The 18,971-nt window shown below is 31.8% G+C and overlaps 2 protein-coding genes across 2 annotated transcripts; one reads left to right on the top strand and one right to left on the bottom strand.

Annotated features, from left to right (window-relative positions):
- Positions 1–7,104: 7,104 nt before the first annotated feature.
- LOC137806967 (RING-H2 finger protein ATL2-like) lies at positions 7,105–8,242 on the top strand. The gene has a single exon (XM_068607370.1). The coding sequence runs from the start codon at positions 7,250–7,252 to the stop codon at positions 7,991–7,993; it is 744 nt and encodes a 247-aa protein (XP_068463471.1). The 5' UTR covers positions 7,105–7,249; the 3' UTR covers positions 7,994–8,242.
- An 8,529-nt stretch (positions 8,243–16,771) lies between these two features.
- Positions 16,772–18,739, bottom strand: LOC137839468 (uncharacterized). Its single transcript, XM_068648583.1, has 6 exons — positions 18,702–18,739; positions 18,509–18,594; positions 18,260–18,394; positions 17,957–18,081; positions 17,091–17,175; positions 16,772–16,947 (listed from the first exon to the last, which is right to left on the bottom strand). The coding sequence occupies exons 1-6, from the start codon at positions 18,737–18,739 to the stop codon at positions 16,772–16,774; spliced, it is 645 nt and encodes a 214-aa protein (XP_068504684.1).
- Between the last annotated feature and the right edge of the window lie 232 nt (positions 18,740–18,971).

The following is an 18,971-nucleotide window of genomic DNA, read 5'->3' as shown; positions in this document are numbered from 1 at the left end:
GTTATGCCCTTCACTGTTGGTGGTGTTTTTAATTTTTTTAATACTTTTTTTAGTATTATTAATTTGTATATTTTAGTATTTATTATTAATTTATATTATGTTAGTTGTTAGGTTAGAATATAATTATTAGTTTGTTACATTGTAATTAGAGTAATATTATTTAGTATTTATAATTAATTTAATGATTTTAATTAGATTATAAATAATTTATTGATATTTAATTGATATTCTTTATTATGTATAATTGTATGTATGATTAAATATGTTAATTTTATATTGTATGTATATTTATAATTCTTGGATACATGTTGGTATTGAGCCCGAGAGTATTTGATCCTCAACAATTGTTTCTTGTATGAGAGACCTTTAGTTTTTCGTTTGAGATTTAATTCATGTATTTGTCTATTACTCCTCCAATTGTATTTTTTTAAAACATTTTATAAAAACAGAGGAGGTTGTAGTGACAGTAATTGTATTGAGTCTTGAATTGTCCAGGTGGACAATTTTGTTGAAGATGGGAAGCTTTGATGTATCAATCCTCATGGAACTTGAAGTTGTGCTGTGTTTTAGGTTTGGGTTTAGTTATGAGGTCTAGAATCTTTGTAAGATCAGTCTTGATTCCTACAGAAAGCTTGTTTTAATCTATTTTAAAGAACTAAGTGTTTTTGCCATACAAAGGGAAAAACAACCGATTAAAGTTTCGAGACAATCGGTTGTTTGTCACTTAGCTGGCAAAGGAGTTTTGAAACTGTTTTTTTGAATTAGTTGTGTAACTGCTGAAACCATTCAACCGGTTATATCGTGGTTTCAACCAATTAAAAGTAAGTTTTCATAACAGCATTTTGAAAACCTGTTTTAACTGATTCAGTTGTTCAAATCTGCCTTAAACGGTAGTTTTTCAAAGGTTATAAATATTGCCTTCTTTCAAAAGTTTCATGCGAGAGAAATATAGAAGTTTTATACTCTGATTTGAGATCAAAAAGAGAGATTACAATCTGTTTGTGAAAAAGAGTTTTTCAAGTTTAACAAGATTGCTTTTGAGCTTTGTTGTGATTCAAGAACTGATCATAGGGCTTCTGGTTTACTAATTCATGTCTTAGTTTCTTGTAATTGCTCATATTACATTCCGTAAACGTGTTTGTAAAATCCTGTAAAGTCAGTATATTTCTGACTTGAGGTGTGTGCTGTGTTCAAAGAGGGTGAGTAGGTTTTGTGGTTTTTCGGGATCACCTCTTTGTGGGTGTTTGTAACATGTGTTTGGTTACATAGTGGAATACTCAGTGGTTTGACTGAGGATTGGATGTAGCTTAGGGATTGAGTGAACCAGTATAAACCTTGTGTGTAAATCTCTCTCTCTCTCTCTCTCAACTCTCTAACTGTTGATATTTTCGCTGACATAAACAACCGGTTAAATCGTGTTTTAACCGATTAAATTTCTTATATCTGTTTCTATTAGACTGTTTGATTGACTTGCTGGGATGCTTATCTGAGTTGATTGATAAAGGTTCATTCTAAAGTAAAGTAATTGTGAAAATATTTTAGAAACAATTCACCCTCTTTTGTTTAAGCCATCAATTCTAACAAATTTGAGAAGAACAATAATTTTTTATTAGTTTAGTAGTACGTAACTTGTAATTGACATGTCATATATTTTACGTAATTTTGGTTCATAGCATTTCGTGTTGTTCTTCGAGTACATATTTGATTGTGGAGATTTCGTGTCACCACTTTCCTTTCGTGTTACCAATACGAAATGCTACCGAAATTTCGTTAAATATAAGAAATGTTGATTAAAGTTATGTACTCTTAAATTATAATAAAAGTGAATTTTCTTGAATGGGTTAGGTTCAAACCTATAATAAAAATGTGAGATTTCACACGCATTAGTGAACACCTCAGTGACCATTACAAAATATAATGGATTGAGATTGGATTAACTTCATTCACATAAGTGTGAGTAAGAAAGAGGAGTAGAAGAATTTATACAATTTGCGCAATGTAACGCCAACGATAGTGGTCATGATGGAGTAAAGTTTAGGTGTTCGTGCGTTAGTTGTTTGAACGAGAGGAGATTGGATGTTAACAAAATCAGGGAGCACCTTCTATGTGATAGGTTTTTACGATCTTATATACAACATGGACATGACATGGTGAATTATTAAATTTATACGAAGATATATTTAGTACACCATGGATGATGCATTACATGGTGAAGTACATGATGATCAATTGGAGGACATGATTCGTGATGTTGGAGATGAGTCTTTTGTAGAAGTGCATGAATACGAAAGTATGTCAAGCGATGCAGAGACTTCATTGTATCTTGGATCAACTAACTTCACACGGTTATCTGTGGTGTTAAGATTGATGAATTTGAAGGCAATAAATGGCTGGACTGATAAAAGCTTCACAAAATTGCTTCAGTTGTTGAAGGATATGCTCCCAGAGGGAAATACTCTACCTAATTGTAATTATGAGGCCAAAAAGATTCTATGTCTGATGGGTATAGAGTATAAACAAAACATGCATGTCCTAATGATTGTATATTATACAGGAAAGATTTTGAATTGTTGAAAAATTGTTTGAGGTGTGGGTTATCATGTTATAAGTTGAAACAAAAAGACGATGATACTATTGAAGAGATGTTAAAGCATGGAACCCCAATGAAGGTTGTGTGGTTCTTCCCATCATTCCAAGGATGAAGCGTTTGTTTGCAAACCTAAATGATGCTAAGAATCTTATATGACATGCAGATGAGAGGAAATGTGATGGCATGTACCGACATCCAATTGATTCTATTAAATGGAAGAAATTTGATGACGAGTTTCCAGAGTTTGGTAAAGAGTAAAGAAATATCCGACTTGGTTTAGCTACAAACATAATGAATCTGTTTGGTAATATGAGTACAAATCACAATTCATGGCCTATTTTACTAGTTATTTACAACTTACCTCCTGAATTGTGCATGAAGTGAAAATACATGATGTTGTCTATGATGATATCCAGTCCAAGACAGTCAGGAAATGACATATATGTTTATCTAAGTCCTCTAATTGAAGATTTAAAGTTAATGTGGGATCAAGGTGTTAAATTATTTGATGGATTTGGTAATGAAACTTTCAAGAAGCATACCATGTTATTTTTATCTTCTTTTGCATTTATTTTAAAGCATTAATTATATTAAAAACTTATATGATTTTGGTATTTTGTAGGATTCCTTGGTTGAGCAAAGCTTCCAAAGTAATTTTGTACCTCAAGGTCGTCAATATATCCTGTTTGAAGCTATTGGACGACTTGAGCACCCTGGTCGTGTACGTGCAGCTAGAAAAGTATTGAACTTAAAGCTTTGATGTCTCCAAATCCCTGAACATTGCTTGAAGTCTGAGTTGCTGCTTGTGGGCATGGGTTTTGGGTAGATTAGAATTTTTCTATCCACTTTTAGCTTAATCCAAAATTGAATCAATCAAGTTCTTTCAAAAGAAAAGTGTTTTTCAAAGTAGTGAAAAACAACCTATTGATTTATCGTTTCAATCGGTTGTTTTACACTTAGTGATTTTGAAAAAGATTTGACCAATCTTTGGAAAATATAATGGTTTGTTTATGTTTTCAAACATGTAAGAAACAACTTTAAGAAATTCAGTTTGACATATTTGTTTTTGAGATTTCAAGATTCACATCAAGCTTTGGATTTTCAAGCGAGAGTGGAATAGGATTGCAATTGTATTCAATTCAGATTGTACTGTGATCAGGTGTAATCCTTTCTAAACCTACTATATTTCTGGTGCTGTGTTGCCAATGAGTGTTGTGTGTTCCTTAGGTGTTCAAGATCAATACTCTTGGTGTGGTTTTGCCAAAGGTAGTGTGTTTCTTGAGGGGTTCAAGGTTACTACTTTGGTGTGTTGTGTTTTTGTAATTTGGTTTGATTACATAGTGGTTTACCCAGTGGTTTCTGTTGGGTTTACCATCTTCAACAATTTCTGGGGACTGGATGTAGCTCTTGGCTTAAGAGTGAACCAGTATAAACTGTTTGTGTGATTCTCTCTTACCCTGAACTCCTTTAAATTCTGTTTTAAGCTGTTTGATATTTCAACTGATATAAACAACCGATTCTTTCGAAGAAACAATCGATTGTTTTTCTGTTGCTTTGTTGTATAATTGTTGATGTTCTAAGCTAACTTGTTTCCTGTTCTGGATTTATACACATAATTTCATTAAACCTTCAAAAGCTTTCGAAAATTCTTTAAAAACAATTCACCTTCCCTCTTGTTTAAAGGTCGTATATTCTAACATTTACATCTCTGAAATTAAGAGAGATTAAAATACCAAAAAGATTAAAGTTTTTCAAGATTGTAAGATTTTGCTTTGGTTAAGAGTGGAATAGGGAATTGCTGTAATCCTTTTGTATCAGGTGTGATCTTTCGTATTCTTACTTGTAATTCATTTCATATTTGTAAAACTTGTAAGGTACTGGTGTCTACAGTTAGAGGGTGTTCTGACTTGCAGTGTTTGTGTATCAAAGCGGGTGAGTGTTCTTGAAGGGTTCAAGATCACCTCTTTGGTATTTGTGTTTTGTAATTTGTGGTTGATTACTTAGTGGAATACCCAGGTGATACAAACCAAGTAGCTATAAAGATGACCAAGGAAGCAAAAGACAAAGCACATGGCGAACAGCCATCTCAGCAAACAATTCAAGACCCCACCAAGGATCTCATGGACCCGACCAGAGGAGATGGGCATAAACCAGAGCACCAACTCTTCTTCCTTTTGGTCTTCTTAAGAGATAGAATATGTTGTAAATAATTTTAGGCTCACTTTAGGGGTCCAAATAGCAAAGATATGCTAGAATAAAATGTCTTTAGCATAATAGGGGGTGTAGGTATCTTTTTAGCTTGTTCTTAGCCTTTTAGGAAGACATTTTGACCTAGTTTCTAGAAGAACAAGCCTAGGGTGCGGGTTTGACTTAGTCAAACCCTAAGGCTACCAATTTTTTCCCTTTGCCCATCCTACCCCTCTTACTTGTTTTCCAAGACTCCTTCACCTATAAATAGGAGGCTTACCCATTGTATTTTACAAGTTGAATTTGAATAAAGTAAAGAAACTGTGCATAAATTGTGATGTGAGTTGATTTTAGATTGCTTCATTTTAGATGTGACACTTTACTTAGATTGAGATTTTTTAGCAATTATATGGTGAGAACCCAAAGAAGATCCCTACTGGACACAAACTTAACCAAGTGGTTAAGTAAGTGTGAATGTTCACTTCTAGAGGGCAAAGGAAAAATACAAGAATGCGATGATTGATGATGAAGGGCAAAATGTAAAAGACCATGGAAGGAAAAACAAGAACATAATGAACACTAAATTGACAAAGGATGAAAACAAGAAGTCGTCCACACAAGAAGTCATCCACACATCTGAAGTCATCCACTACCAGTTACTTGTGTTATCCGTAGTTGATAACACTGTTGTGTGGTTTTGTTCACTACACAAGAAGTCATCCACACATCTGAAGCAAATAATTAATGTGTAATTACATTATATACTTAACTACGTATGTTATAACTTAAACATCTACTAACGCGTTTTTTTTTTTTTGTATTAATCAAGGCATGTCATGGATATAACATACTCAAAGGTCGAGTCAGTGCAAATTATCAAAAGCTGACATGGTTGAACCTAAAGTTTTGTAATTTTTGTCTTCCTCTTTTCATTTTTTTTATCAATATTAACTTTTAATTTATATTGAATTATAGTGTAGTAGACAACCGAGAGGTTACAAGTGTGACTATTACGTTATGCAATGGATGGTTACCATTGTAAGACTAGACATTCAAAAAGATTGGGAACATGTAATAATATTTAAATAATTCTTTATAATTCTTTAAAGTATATGTATCTTAATACTAATATGAACCTTATTTTGTAGTGTAGTTCTTTACGGATGAGCAATCATTGCCTTTGGCTGCCATAGATTATGTGAGAGATGCTTGGGCCACATATTTCCTTAATTTCCATTAATCTAGGATAGTTAATCAATAATATATGATTTAGATAGATAAGAATATGTATTAGTATTTGTAATACATTTTTATCAATATATATATAGTTTGCTTCTTTGAATGAATATGTCTGAATTTATATATCTAGCTGACTGTGTTTAAGTAAACAGGTTAATTAAGATGGGAAAACACATAAAACAAAATGAACTAAGAAAAATATCCATAATAGACGACGCTTATGGCCATAACCATCATCTATATCTCTCGAAAAAGAGCATAAATAACGGTTATGATCATAACCACCGTCTATACTTCGATTATGTGTACTTTAAGATAGTATCAGGAAATGGTATAAACGACAGTTATGATCATAATCATCGTTTATATGTGACTTATACACGACATTCTAGAGTCATTGTCTATGCCTTAATAGAATAAACTACGTGTTCATAGACAACAATTTCAAAGTTTAATCGCTAAAAAATCATTGTCTTTGACTTTTTTTTACATAAGTGAAAGGTTATTTTTTTGGAAGATGATAATTATAAAATATTTGTTAAACAAAAGGATAATTTTGAACAATCTAGTTAGAAACCTAGAAATCAGAAGATATAATTTTGCTAGATTTGCTAAATATTTTGGGTAAGTTAGATTTAGTTAAATGATTTAGAAAAATGATGTAAAATGTTGAAAAATGAAAATCCTTAAAGAATAGTGTAACAAGTTGGTGAGTTGAATTCAATCTCGTATGGAGTGGGGGATATAACTTGTGGTAATCAATTAAGCATTGACCAGCATTAGTCACAGTCACAACAAAATTCCATTGTTGAATGGTGGTAGAACGAAATTTCTAGTAGCTGTAGATACATGCAGTTTTATAAATAGCACCACATCAATAAAAATTAAAATAATATATATTCACAATCCTTTTTTTTTATACAATCACATTAACTTTCAATAATATTATTTTTATATTATTTAACTATAAATTTACTCATTATTATATATATATTTATATCTAATATTTAACGGTACCAAAACAACACAATTTCCACCGCACTACATCACCAAAATTACATCATAAACACAAGAACAGCAAATGGCAGAAGCGTCATTTCCCAAAAAAACGCGTCAACCGCACCAGGTAGTAAGTAATCACAGGTAGCAGCAAGAATTAAAGATAAATAAAAGTTACAAGTACAACGAAGGAATCAATAAAAGAAACCTTCTACTCCGACACACAACGGCAAAATGGAAAACGAGGAAGGTAAGGAAATCGAAGCTAATGATTACGAGCTCAGCGGCAAGATAATGCTAACCGCCATAGTCGCTCTCTTCGTCGTCATCATCATAATGCTTTGCCTCCACGTCTACGTCCGTTGCAGCCTCGTTCGAGCTCGCCGCCGGCAACAACTTCGCCGAAGAAGCAACAGCCCGCAGTTCGTGTTCTACATCGACCCCGCCGCCCGCACTGCCCTCACCTCACGTGGCCTCCACCCCTCCGTCATCTCCACGCTCCCGGTCTTCACCTTCTCTGCTTCCACCCAACCATCGGAATGCGCGGTTTGTTTGTCGGAGTTTCAGAACGGGGAAACGGGTCGGATCTTACCCAAATGCAATCATAGTTTCCACACTGAGTGCATCGACATCTGGTTCCAGTCCCACACCACGTGTCCGCTCTGCAGGGCGCCTGTCGAGGCCATTGCCGACCAAGAAACCCGATCTGAGGTGGCTGTTGTGTGTGAACCCGAGCCGGTTGGGGAAGAGAGGAACCGGTCTATACCAGTTGGTTCTTCTTCTTCTGCGTTGCGTAACGACAGTTTGGGGCGTGAGACGGAGTCGTCATTTCGTTCGCCGGTGAGTAGGATAGTGTCGTTCAAGAGGATTCTGAGCAGAGAGAAGAAGGGAAGCGTTTCGGGGTGTGTGGTGGGAGGGTGCGGCTCCATGACCGAGTTAGATGCAGAACGAGGAGAGTCTGACTCGGTGAGTTGTTGATGAGAATAAATTGGAGGTGACGTGGCGGTGGTGGAATCTGAATTGAATAGAAGATGGAAGACAATTTTAAGCTGCCGCAGAGTTTGCAGACTGGGAGTAATGACGTCACGTGATATTTTTATCTTGTAGAAACTAAATACAGTAACTAGTGATAGTGATAGTGATAGTTAAAGATTTTTTTCTTTCTTTTTGAGGCCTTTTTTTTATTTCTTTTAATTTAAATAAAAGAAAAATCATTTATTTTTTTAATCTAAACATAGTAGTAGATTTTTTTACGAGGGAAGATATTCATTTACTCACATGGTAATTATAAAGAATTACTATGGTTTATTTAATTTTAAATTAACATATTAAATTAATTAATGATAATTAGGTATAATATCTCCCATTAAATGATTTTTTTTTGTGAGGAAATGTATTGCAATAATAAAATCTAAGTATTTTCTTTATAGGTAGTTATTTTAGTTTAAAAAAAAGTTACTCAAAAAGAAAGGATAAGAATTTATGAATAAAAAAGAAAATTGTCATTTGTTAATGTTACATATTAATAAATATATATAATTATATGTTAGAAATAGGAATGAAAGACAACAAAACACAAAAGAGTTGAAAATGTGCAATTAGCATTCATTTTTATTAAAACATATAGTAGTTGGAAAAAATAAAAGATTATGTAATAGAAAAGTAGAAAATTATAGGACATTTATAGTAAACAATGTCATGATATTTCCTCTTCTACCTTTATAGTTTTTTTTCTTTTCTTTTCATTCACATCTCGTAATCTTTTCTAATATATTTTGTTACTATTCTTTAGTAAACAATTAAATTCATTTTACCATTGAGTTATAATTTTGAAATAAACTATCCATATTTATAGTTTATGGTATAAATTCTATTGAAGAATCCAAATCAAATTAATTAGGTAAACCATACGTACTTCATTCACTAATAATTTTTTTATGCAAGCAAGTGAAATAATAAAACATAAAAATATAAAATAAATAAATTAAATCATTATTTTCTTTTCTTGCAATTCCTACTAAGCCAGAGTATGATTTTCACACTCATGACATTTTTTTTTCTTTCAATTAATGATTTATCAAGTGATATGATATTTCAAACCTACTCTTAAACTTACCATTTTGGTATATGTGAATCTCCAAGAATCAAATGTGATTCTTCACTTATTTGTTCAATGTATAATATTGATACCCATTTTCGAATTTTGACTCTAAAAGAGTTAAGTTGTAAAAAAAAAATTAAATTTAGTTACATCTCAATTAACTTATGAGTTTGATAAATTATAAAACAATAAACTTACTCCTTTTTCAATCAAATAAAGTAGCATTATTGCTTTTATATATATATATATATATATATATATATATATATATATATATATATATTGATAATTAGGAATCTTGACTTTAAAATAATGCTTTAGAATTATTAAACTTTTTGTTTGATGTGTGACAAGCTTCTCTAGACATATTTATATTTATTTGTTATTATTGTTATTATAATTAGGAACTGAGTTTCGAAATTCATCGAATTTCTTTTTCATGACTAATTAATTCGATGCTAGATTTTATTTTTTGTGTAATTATTTTATGTTTTATCCAAATTTATTGTTTTTTACTTATGACAAACTCTGAAATAACTTACTTATAATATTAATTATTATTTTTTTATTATTTTTGTTGTTTTTTCAATTCTAAACCACTTATTAATATTTTATAATTTACTAATTCTATAATTTATTTTCACAAAATAATAAATTTATTCTATCTATGATTTATTCTATTTTAACTAACTTAATGAAGTATTAAGTTATTCATAAATCTATTTTTAATTGAGTTTTTTTAATTAGCTTACATGACTTAACATTCTAGGTCATATTTCAATTTTTGATAAAATGATTTGCTTAACAATAGATGTTGAGTTAGACATTACAACACCTTCTAAAGCAATGCAAGTCATTCTTCCTCATATTTTTCATCAGTATCATCGATTCTCTCAACGCTTTTAATACTCCCTTCTCACCTTTAAACACATGTCCCTTCTTATCAAGGAGAGATATCAAGTTAGGTAAAATCCGAACTTCCTCAAGCACTCTCTCAGTTTCATCATGCAGATGAAACTTGATGGTTCCAATTTCAGTTATCTTATAGGCCTTATTGTCACTAAGGAGAACTGAACCTCTTTCAAGTTTTGTGAACTCTTGGAACCACATACAGTTAGGTGTCATATGCAATGAACATCTAGATGTTAGAATATATGGCCTTAAACGAGAGGAGAGGGGGGGTTGAATTGTTTAAGGGAGGTTTTTGAAATCATTTTAAAGTTTAACAAAATTCTTTGTATGAATCCAGAACAAAAATCAGGTTAGCCAAGAACAAAAGCAATAAAACAGTAAAGCAACAGAAAAAATAATCGGTTGTTTATACCAGTAAAACTTAAAACAAAATTTAAATGAGTTTAAGGGGTAAGAGAAAGATATACCAACAGTTTATACTGGTTCGCTCTTAAACCAAGAGCTACATCCAGTCCCCAGAAAACCACTGGGTAATCCACTAAGTAATCAAACCAGATTACAACACACAATCCACCAAAGTAGACCTTGAACCCTTCAAGAAACACACTCACTTTGGCAAATCACACACCAAGAGTATTGATCTTGACCACCTCAAGAGCACACAACACTCCTTGGCAACACAACACCAGAAATACAAAAGGTTGAGAAGAGATTACACTTGTTTACAGAACAATCTGAAATCAATACAAATGCAATCCTATTCCACTCTCTTAGAAAACCCAAAGCTTTGATATGAATGTTCAAATCTTGAATCAACTCTTTCACAACTGAAAAACTCAAATCTGTTTCTCTTGCTTGTTTGAAAACATAAACAAATTATTTATATTTTCCAAAGATTGGTCAAAACATTTAATGAAGAAGCGTATTCAGTTGGAAATCATTTAAAGCACTTTCAACCATCAAAATAGAATTCTATTAGGATTTTCAAAGAAACAATCGGTTGAAACCACGAAACAACTGATTGTTTGGTTTGGCAGTTAAGTCAACCAAACTTAAACAGTTTTCAACCTTTTTAAAAACTCCTAAGAGTAAAACAACCAGTTGTTTCGACAAAACAACAGGTTGTTTTTCACTTAGTTGGAAAAACACTTTATTTCAAAAAGGATTTAAAACACATTAGCTTTAGATTCAACAAAGGAGTGGATTACAAATATAACTACCCAGATCCCTAACACAGCCTTGCATCAAACACATAGGATTTGGATTCTTCAAAGCACAATTTGAATTCTTCAAAGCACTTGATCACTCTTGATCAACACTAGAGTCCATTATCCACTCTCAATCACCAAAATTACTTGATACCATGAGGATCTCTAATGATTTATAACCATCTTCCAGTGGAACTACTTCACCAGATGTAGATGGTTCATCATACCATGTATCATACCCAAACAGTCTATCATTATTTTCATCTTTCTTCTGCCTTTAAGGACAAAACTTTCTTGTGTGACATTCCTTTTTACATTGTAACATCTTATATAATATGTATTCCCTCCATTATTCTACCTCGACTTTGACCTCCATCTACTTCCTCTGTTATAACTAGTAAACGGTTTATCCCTTTGACCTCCAACACTAGATGTCATAATTTCAAACTTCTCGTTCAACTCCTTAGAGCTCAAAACAGCCTAAACCTCCTAAAAAAAGAAAGAAAGGGTCTTTTTTTCTACACAACGAGATTTCCTTAAAGTGATAATGTGTTTTGGGTAATGAACACATCAATAACAACAACGCTTATCCTAATCATCAATCTGCACATCAATTTTCTCAACTTGTTGAATTCATTCAATTGTTCGTTAATTGCCTTTTCACTACTCATCTTAAATGAGTACAACGCTTGCTTCATATACACCAAGGACTTAGTCATGTACAAGCTTTCAAGCTTTGTCAATAGTTCTGTTGCAGTTTTCTCCTTCGAGACTTGCCTCAACACTCTATCACCAAGGCTTAGAACAATTGTGCTATGAGCCTTATCTAATAACATTTTTTTGTCCTTTTGAGCCATGGATGCATCATGCCTGGATTCACCTTCTAGTGCTTCGAGGAGGCATTGTTGAACAAGAAGAGCACGCATCTTCAACCACCATAATCCAAAATCGTTTAGACTAGTGAAATTATCAACCTCATACTTTGTACTCCATACTCATTGGACAAAGAATCTTTTTTGCCTCGTAATTACGATTAGTAGACTATTTCCCTCTGGAAGCATATCCTTCAACAGCTGGAGCAATTCCGTGAAGCTTTTATCAGTCCATCCGTTTATTGCCTTCAAATTCATCAATCTTAACACCGCCGACAACCGTGTGAAGTTAGTTGATCCAGGATACAAAGGAGTCTCTGCATCCTTTGACATACTTTCATATCCATGCGCTTTTGCAAAACACTCAGCTCCCACATCACGAATCATGTCCTCCAATCGATCATCATCTCCATCATCGTGTACTGCTTCATCCATGGTAGAACCCACATATTCTTCAGTTACGGAAACACGTGGTAAATTTAATAATTCACCATGCCATGTCCAAGTTGTATAAGATCGAAGAAACCCATCACATAGCAGGTGTTCCCTCATGATATTCACATCCAGTATCCTTCCATTCAAACAGTTAACGCACGGACACCTGATCTTTGCTCCATCATGACCACTAATAATCGCGTTACGCTGCGCAAATTGTATAAATTCCTCTAGTCCCCTTTCGTACTCATCACTTATACGAACAACATTAATCCAACTTCGATCCATTATATATTCTGGAATATAATTAGGATTTTCTAATAATTAGTATTCTCTTCAATCTCACACATTTGCCGAGGGTCGAACACCCCCGGACTCAATCCAAACACGATATTTCTATTCTAAAAGTAACAATAACTAACATAACATAAAACTTTTATTAAAATGTAATTAACAACTAACTAAATATGTCACTTCTAAAATTAAAATAATTACATGCAGAATTAGTGTTGTATGCTCATATTCTAGTTATTTGTTATTTATTATATATACTATAAAAAAAATTATTAAATAAAAATTAAAGATAAAAAATAAAAAATTATTAAATAAAATTTAAAGATAAAAAATAAAAAATTACTAAATCAAAATTAAAGATAAAAAATAAAAAACAAAAATAGAATTTATATATAATATAAATTTAAGAAAATAGAAATTATATAATACAAAAATTCAAAATACACACAAATATATAAATTATTAGTTATTAATTATACATTCCAAGTTGTATTAGTTATTAATTAAATATATATTATAATACAGAAAAATAAAAATTCAAAATATTAAATATGAATTCAAAATTTTAAATATAAATTCAAAATATTAAATAAATACAACACCAACCTTTAGGTTGATGGTGATCGGAGACGAAGACGAAGGCGTAGGCGAAGGCGGTGGCGGAAGCAGTGGCGGTGGCGGAGCAGAAAAAACCAGCGAACCCAATAGAACAGTAACCACCTATATGCAGAAAACGAGTAAGGAAACGAAATGACAATGCCAAGGAAGTGAATAATGACAATGACAAAAACGAAAACGAAAACAAACGTTGAAGCAGAGAGAGCTGAAACTTACAATGCAAAGCGGAGAGAGCTGAGAACGTTGAAACGAAGAGCGGAGAAGACGAAAGTGAAAGTGAAAACTAGTGGCGCGCTTCTATTTTTAGGGTAAAATTGATTTACAAATGCGGTCTTACCCTAGAACCGCATTTGTAAATCATTTTAATTACAAAAATGTCACCGCGTTTTTTACAAATGCGTTTAAACGCAAAGCCGCACTAAATAAATGGTCGTTGTTTTCAAATTTTGTACTAGTCGATAACTCTCAATTCACTACGTAGAGAGTATGTCACACAAACGAAAATGATAACAGTCCAAAATTAATTATTCAACTATATCGAATTATACTCCTAATAATTTTAATTAATCTAAATTTAGACAAAAAAAATACTTAATATTTGATTATTCTATTTTTTAAAGACAAAGGTAAATTTGTAATCTTACATTTTACATCTTTAGAAAAATAAAAATATTTTCACAATCATCATCACCTTACTCATAAATTTCACTAAATTTTCCTCACAAATTTACTCTAACGTGCTTACATTCAAACACACTTATTTTATTCACATTTTCCTCTTAAATCGTCACACATCTACTTTTTCAAATCCTCACACTTCCACTCCTCAATCCAAATAGAAACTTATGCATAACATTTCATTCTTTTATAATTTCTAAGCTTATCGCACCCCCTGTTCATTCTCTTTTGAACGGATTATTTCAATTTTTAAAATTTTAAATTTAAATCTCTTGAACAATAAATCAAATTTGAAAAGAGGTACGTAAAACTAAATAAATTATAAAAATGTTCAACTTAAAATTAACATACAGATTAATAAAAGTTGTAAGAATATATAAATTTTAATCGAATAAAATAAATTAAAACTATAAAAATGTGAAATGTGTTTTGATTAATGATAATTAGAATTTTAATGTGAGAATGATCTCCTAAACCTGAACGCCGATATATGAGTACAGAGTAAAGCGTGTGGGGAAGAGAGTGTTGCGTGAGGTTGGGTTTAGTGTGACCACTCAGTCATTCAAACTTGTTGCCTCTTCTTCTTCCTAAGTTGTATGGCAGAGGAAGATTCGTCGCTGAAGTTTAGACTTCGGACCCATAATTTATTTCCCTTACGTGTGGGGCGTCTGATAGTTGTAAATTATAACAGTGCAAAGCGTGTCAAAAAAACAAGCAAAACAAACCCTAAATGTGTCACACATCACAATTGGATCAATCCAGCTAATCCTAAATGTGTCACACATCACACATGGATCAATCCAGCTAATGATAAGTTGTTAACTTTTCTTTGGAACTAACTTTTTTTTTCATTTTTTATTGGTAAAATATGTTTTATTAAGTGGATTGTTAATTTTTACATGATTTTTTTTATGTCTATCGTTAAATTAAACTAATGTAATAATTATTTATTTAACATGTTTGATCAGAAATGATAAAGTGGATCGAGTTCAGTGGGTCCGTCAAAACCCTCTCATAAAAGTATTTTTACAGTTTTTTTTTTCTGTAATGTTAGTAATAGGTAATTGAATCATTCATTTTTTATTATTTTGGGATGGGTTAATCTTTTGACTTTGCTAACCTTTATTGACTTATTTGCTCGTCTTCTTTAATTTTGGCACTCTTAAAATTAAGATTGGTGGTGATCAAAGTTTGATATAGAACTTTATTTACATTAGTTTCTCTATACATTATTTGATTTATTTAAGTAATGTTGATATTTACTTTATTTTGTTAGACATTAAACCTTGTTGATTAAAATATTAAAGTTTGATTCAATTTTATTGTTCTTTCTTATATTTTTATTCTCGAATAAGTGATACTAATGACTACAAACAAAATAAATAAATTTAAAACAAAAAAAATAATTGAAAAAAAAGTGATCGACCAACCAACAGTTCATCAACTCTCATCCTATAATGAGGCAGGTTACCAATTTGAACATGTAAATCTTGGCGGGCTAGTAACAAGTCGGCCAAAACAAACTGAATTGACCTTTTTTACCTATGACTAGTTCCATCAATAATTTTAAGATATTGGTGTAAACTAACCCATACATAATGCATACAATTATGTACATCATAAGGATCTTTCAATTATGATTCTCACACATCATACCTTGATCCATGAAAGTCCCTTTGTGAGTAGTTTCTTTAATCTTCTTTTCTCAATCTATCTTTTCAATTAATTTCTTTTCATGTTTTTTCTTGATGGTTAACCGTGAACAACTTCCTTTGTAGAGACAAAACCCGTTTCTATTATTTCCCAATCTCCATCAGATTAGGTTTATCATACAATATATATATATATATATATATATATATATGACTTCTCACATTAACCAATGAACCTTTTATTTTATTATATTATATTCAGACCCAAATATTTCATATGAGTCACATTAATTTACATAATTTTCTAACATTCTCCCACTTGACTCATATTAGCTATAATACTTTCATGATTTAATAATTACATAAATCATAATGCGCATTGAAAGACCTTATGCAAATTGGTTCTATCATCAATAAAAAACAAGGATACATAAATAATAAGAATCATGACAGTTACATGTCATTTAATCAACACATTTCCTTCCATGTACTACTATATCATCCTTTCTTCGTAATATGAATTTATAACAAGAAGTCCATAATGGGTTCAAACATAATGTCATTTTCATCAACAATAACATAATTTGTTTCCACACCATAAGTTGCATGTATATACATAAAGTAGAAAACATAGATTTCAGAAACTTTTATATATCAATGAACTCAGAGTGTCAAATAAGCATTAATAATAACATTCATCATTCACTAGTAGGAATAATTCTCATATTCTCAACATGACCAGTAAATGTTTTGGGTGGTAACCCTTTTGTTAAAGGGTCAACAATCATAAGATCAATGCTAATGTGTTTTATTAACACTCTATGTTTCTGAACTTCCTCTTTAAAGACAAAGTATTTCAATTCCATATGTTTAACACTTTTCGAATACTTGTCGTTTTTAGAAAAGAAGACAACGGTAGAATTATCACAATAAATTCTCAGCGACTTGGCACTACTGTCAAAAATTCAAAGTCCTGAAATAAAATTCTACAACCAATTAGCTTGAATTGTGGCTACAAAGCATGCCACAAATTCAACTTCCATGGTGGATGCAACAATGACTAACTGCTTCACACTTTTCCATGAAATCGCTCCTCCGGCTAAAAGATACACATAACCAAATGTGGACTTTCTTGTTTCCATACAACGAGCAAAATCTGAATCTGTATATCCAATCACCTCAAGATGATCTGATTTCCTATACGCAAGCATGTGATTCTTTGTCCCTTGTAAGTATATCTTAAAACTTTCTTTGCAGTTTTCCAATTATCCAATCCTGGATCACTCTAGTATCTACCAAGCATACCAACTGCAAATCTAATATATGGTCTTGTACATGTTTGAGCATATACCAAACTCACAACAACAAATGCATAAGGGATATTATTCATCTGTTTTCATTCCAAATCATTCTTTAGATATTGCATGAGACTAAATTTGTTTCCTTTTTGTATTGGAACAGGAGACACTAAACATTTATCCATTCTGAATCTCTCTTAAACTTTATTAATATATGCTTTCTAAGACAAGCCTAACAATTCTTGTGATCTATTACAAAATATTTCTATTCCTATCACATAGTATGCATCACCAATATCTTTCATTTCAAAGTTTTTAGAGAGAAACTTATTAGTCTCTCTTAATAGACCAAAATCATTAGTTGCAAGTAAGATATCATCTAGAATAAGAAATATAAACTTGCTCACACTGGCCTTCAGATATATACATCGATCAACAATGTGTTGTTTAAATTCAAAGGACACAATAGTATATTGAACTTAAGATACCATTGTCTGGAAGCCTGTTTAAGCCCGTATATTGATTTCCTAAGTGTACACACCGTGTGTTCATTTCCTTTTTCAATGAACCCCACTGGTTGGTTCATATAAACATCCTCTTCTAAATTCCCATTCAAAAACGAAGTTTAAGATCCATCTGATGCAACTCAAGATCATAATAAGTTACTAATGCCACGATAATTCTAAAGGAATCTTTCTTATAAGAAAGTGAAATTGTTTCCTTATAATCAATATCATCATTTTGAGTAAAACCTTTGGCAACGAGTCGAGCCTTATAGCGTTCAATATTGTTGTGAGAATCACGTTTAGTCTTAACGATGCATTTACACCCAACTCTCTTACATCCTTATGGCAATTCCATAAGGTCTTATACATCATTGTGTGCCATTGATTTAAGCTCATCTTTCATGGCATCTAACCACTTATTAGAATTATCACCATTGATGGCTTCTAAAAATGAAACTGGGTCATTATCAATGCCTAAATCATTTTCTGACTCTTGTAGATAAACCACATAATCATTCAAAATAGAAGACTTTCTTTCTCTTTGAGATCTTCTTAGTATTATTTCTTGTGGTTGTTCGTTCTACTACAGGTTCATTGTTAACCTCATGATCATTAATTTGTTGTTTTTCTTCATCGTTGAGTGGTTCAAATACATTAGGAACAAAAATACTTGAAGTAGAGGTACTAGTTAAAGGAATTTGTACTCTAACTTCCTTAATCTCCACATTTTGTGAAGCTTCACTCCTACTAGTTTCACCATTTTCAAAGAACCGTGCATTTTTAGTTTTAACAATTCTTGTACTACCTAGTAAAACATATACCTTTTTGAATTTGCTGGATAATGAATGAAATATTCACTGATTGTTCTTGCATCCAATTTCTTTTCTTGCGTATTGTATATTCTAATTTTTTTCCTTACATCCCCAAACATGCAAGTGTCTCAAACTAGGTTTCCTACCTGTCCACAATTCAAAAAGTGTCTTTTGAACTGCCTTACTAGGAACCCTGTTCAATAGATACATGACAATTTTTAAAGCATACATCCATAATGACCATGTAAAGATGAATTACTTAGCATACTCTTAACCATATCCATTAAGGTTTGATTATGCCTTTCAGACACACCATTTTGTTGTGGTGTACCTGACATTGTGTATTGAGCACAAATACCATGTTTCTCAAGGAACTTAGCAAATGAACCAAGGTGTTGTCCACTTTCATCATACTTTCCATAATATTCACAATCTCTATCTGACTTGACGATTTTCACCTTTCGGTCTAATTGTTTTTCCACTTCATTTATATAAACTTCCAAGGCATTCACTGCTTGAGATTTTTCATGCAGTAAATACACATAACCATAACGTGAAAAATAATCAATA

Source organism: Phaseolus vulgaris, chromosome 3 (genome assembly GCF_000499845.2).
Source record: "Phaseolus vulgaris cultivar G19833 chromosome 3, P. vulgaris v2.0, whole genome shotgun sequence".
In the NCBI taxonomy this organism is placed as follows: Eukaryota; Viridiplantae; Streptophyta; class Magnoliopsida; order Fabales; family Fabaceae; genus Phaseolus; species Phaseolus vulgaris.
The sequence above is the reverse complement of the archived record's forward strand: the minus strand, read 5'-3'. Positions and strand labels throughout refer to the sequence as shown.

What these genes read in the sequence shown, in the direction of transcription:
- LOC137839468 (XM_068648583.1), bottom strand. Translation starts at nt 18,739, where the DNA reads ATGTCAGGTACACCACAACAAAATGGTGTGTCTGAAAG. An exon ending in ACACTTGCATGTTTGGGGAT is followed by an intron (nt 18,395 to 18,508) that starts GTAAGGAAAAAA and finishes ATGTTTTACTAG; the next exon opens with GTAGTACAAGAATTGTTAAA. An exon ending in AATCAATGGCACACAATGAT is followed by an intron (nt 17,176 to 17,956) that starts GTATAAGACCTT and finishes GAATGAAAACAG; the next exon opens with ATGAATAATATCCCTTATGC.
- LOC137806967 (XM_068607370.1), top strand. Translation starts at nt 7,250, where the DNA reads ATGGAAAACGAGGAAGGTAAGGAAATCGAAGCTAATGATTACGAGCTC.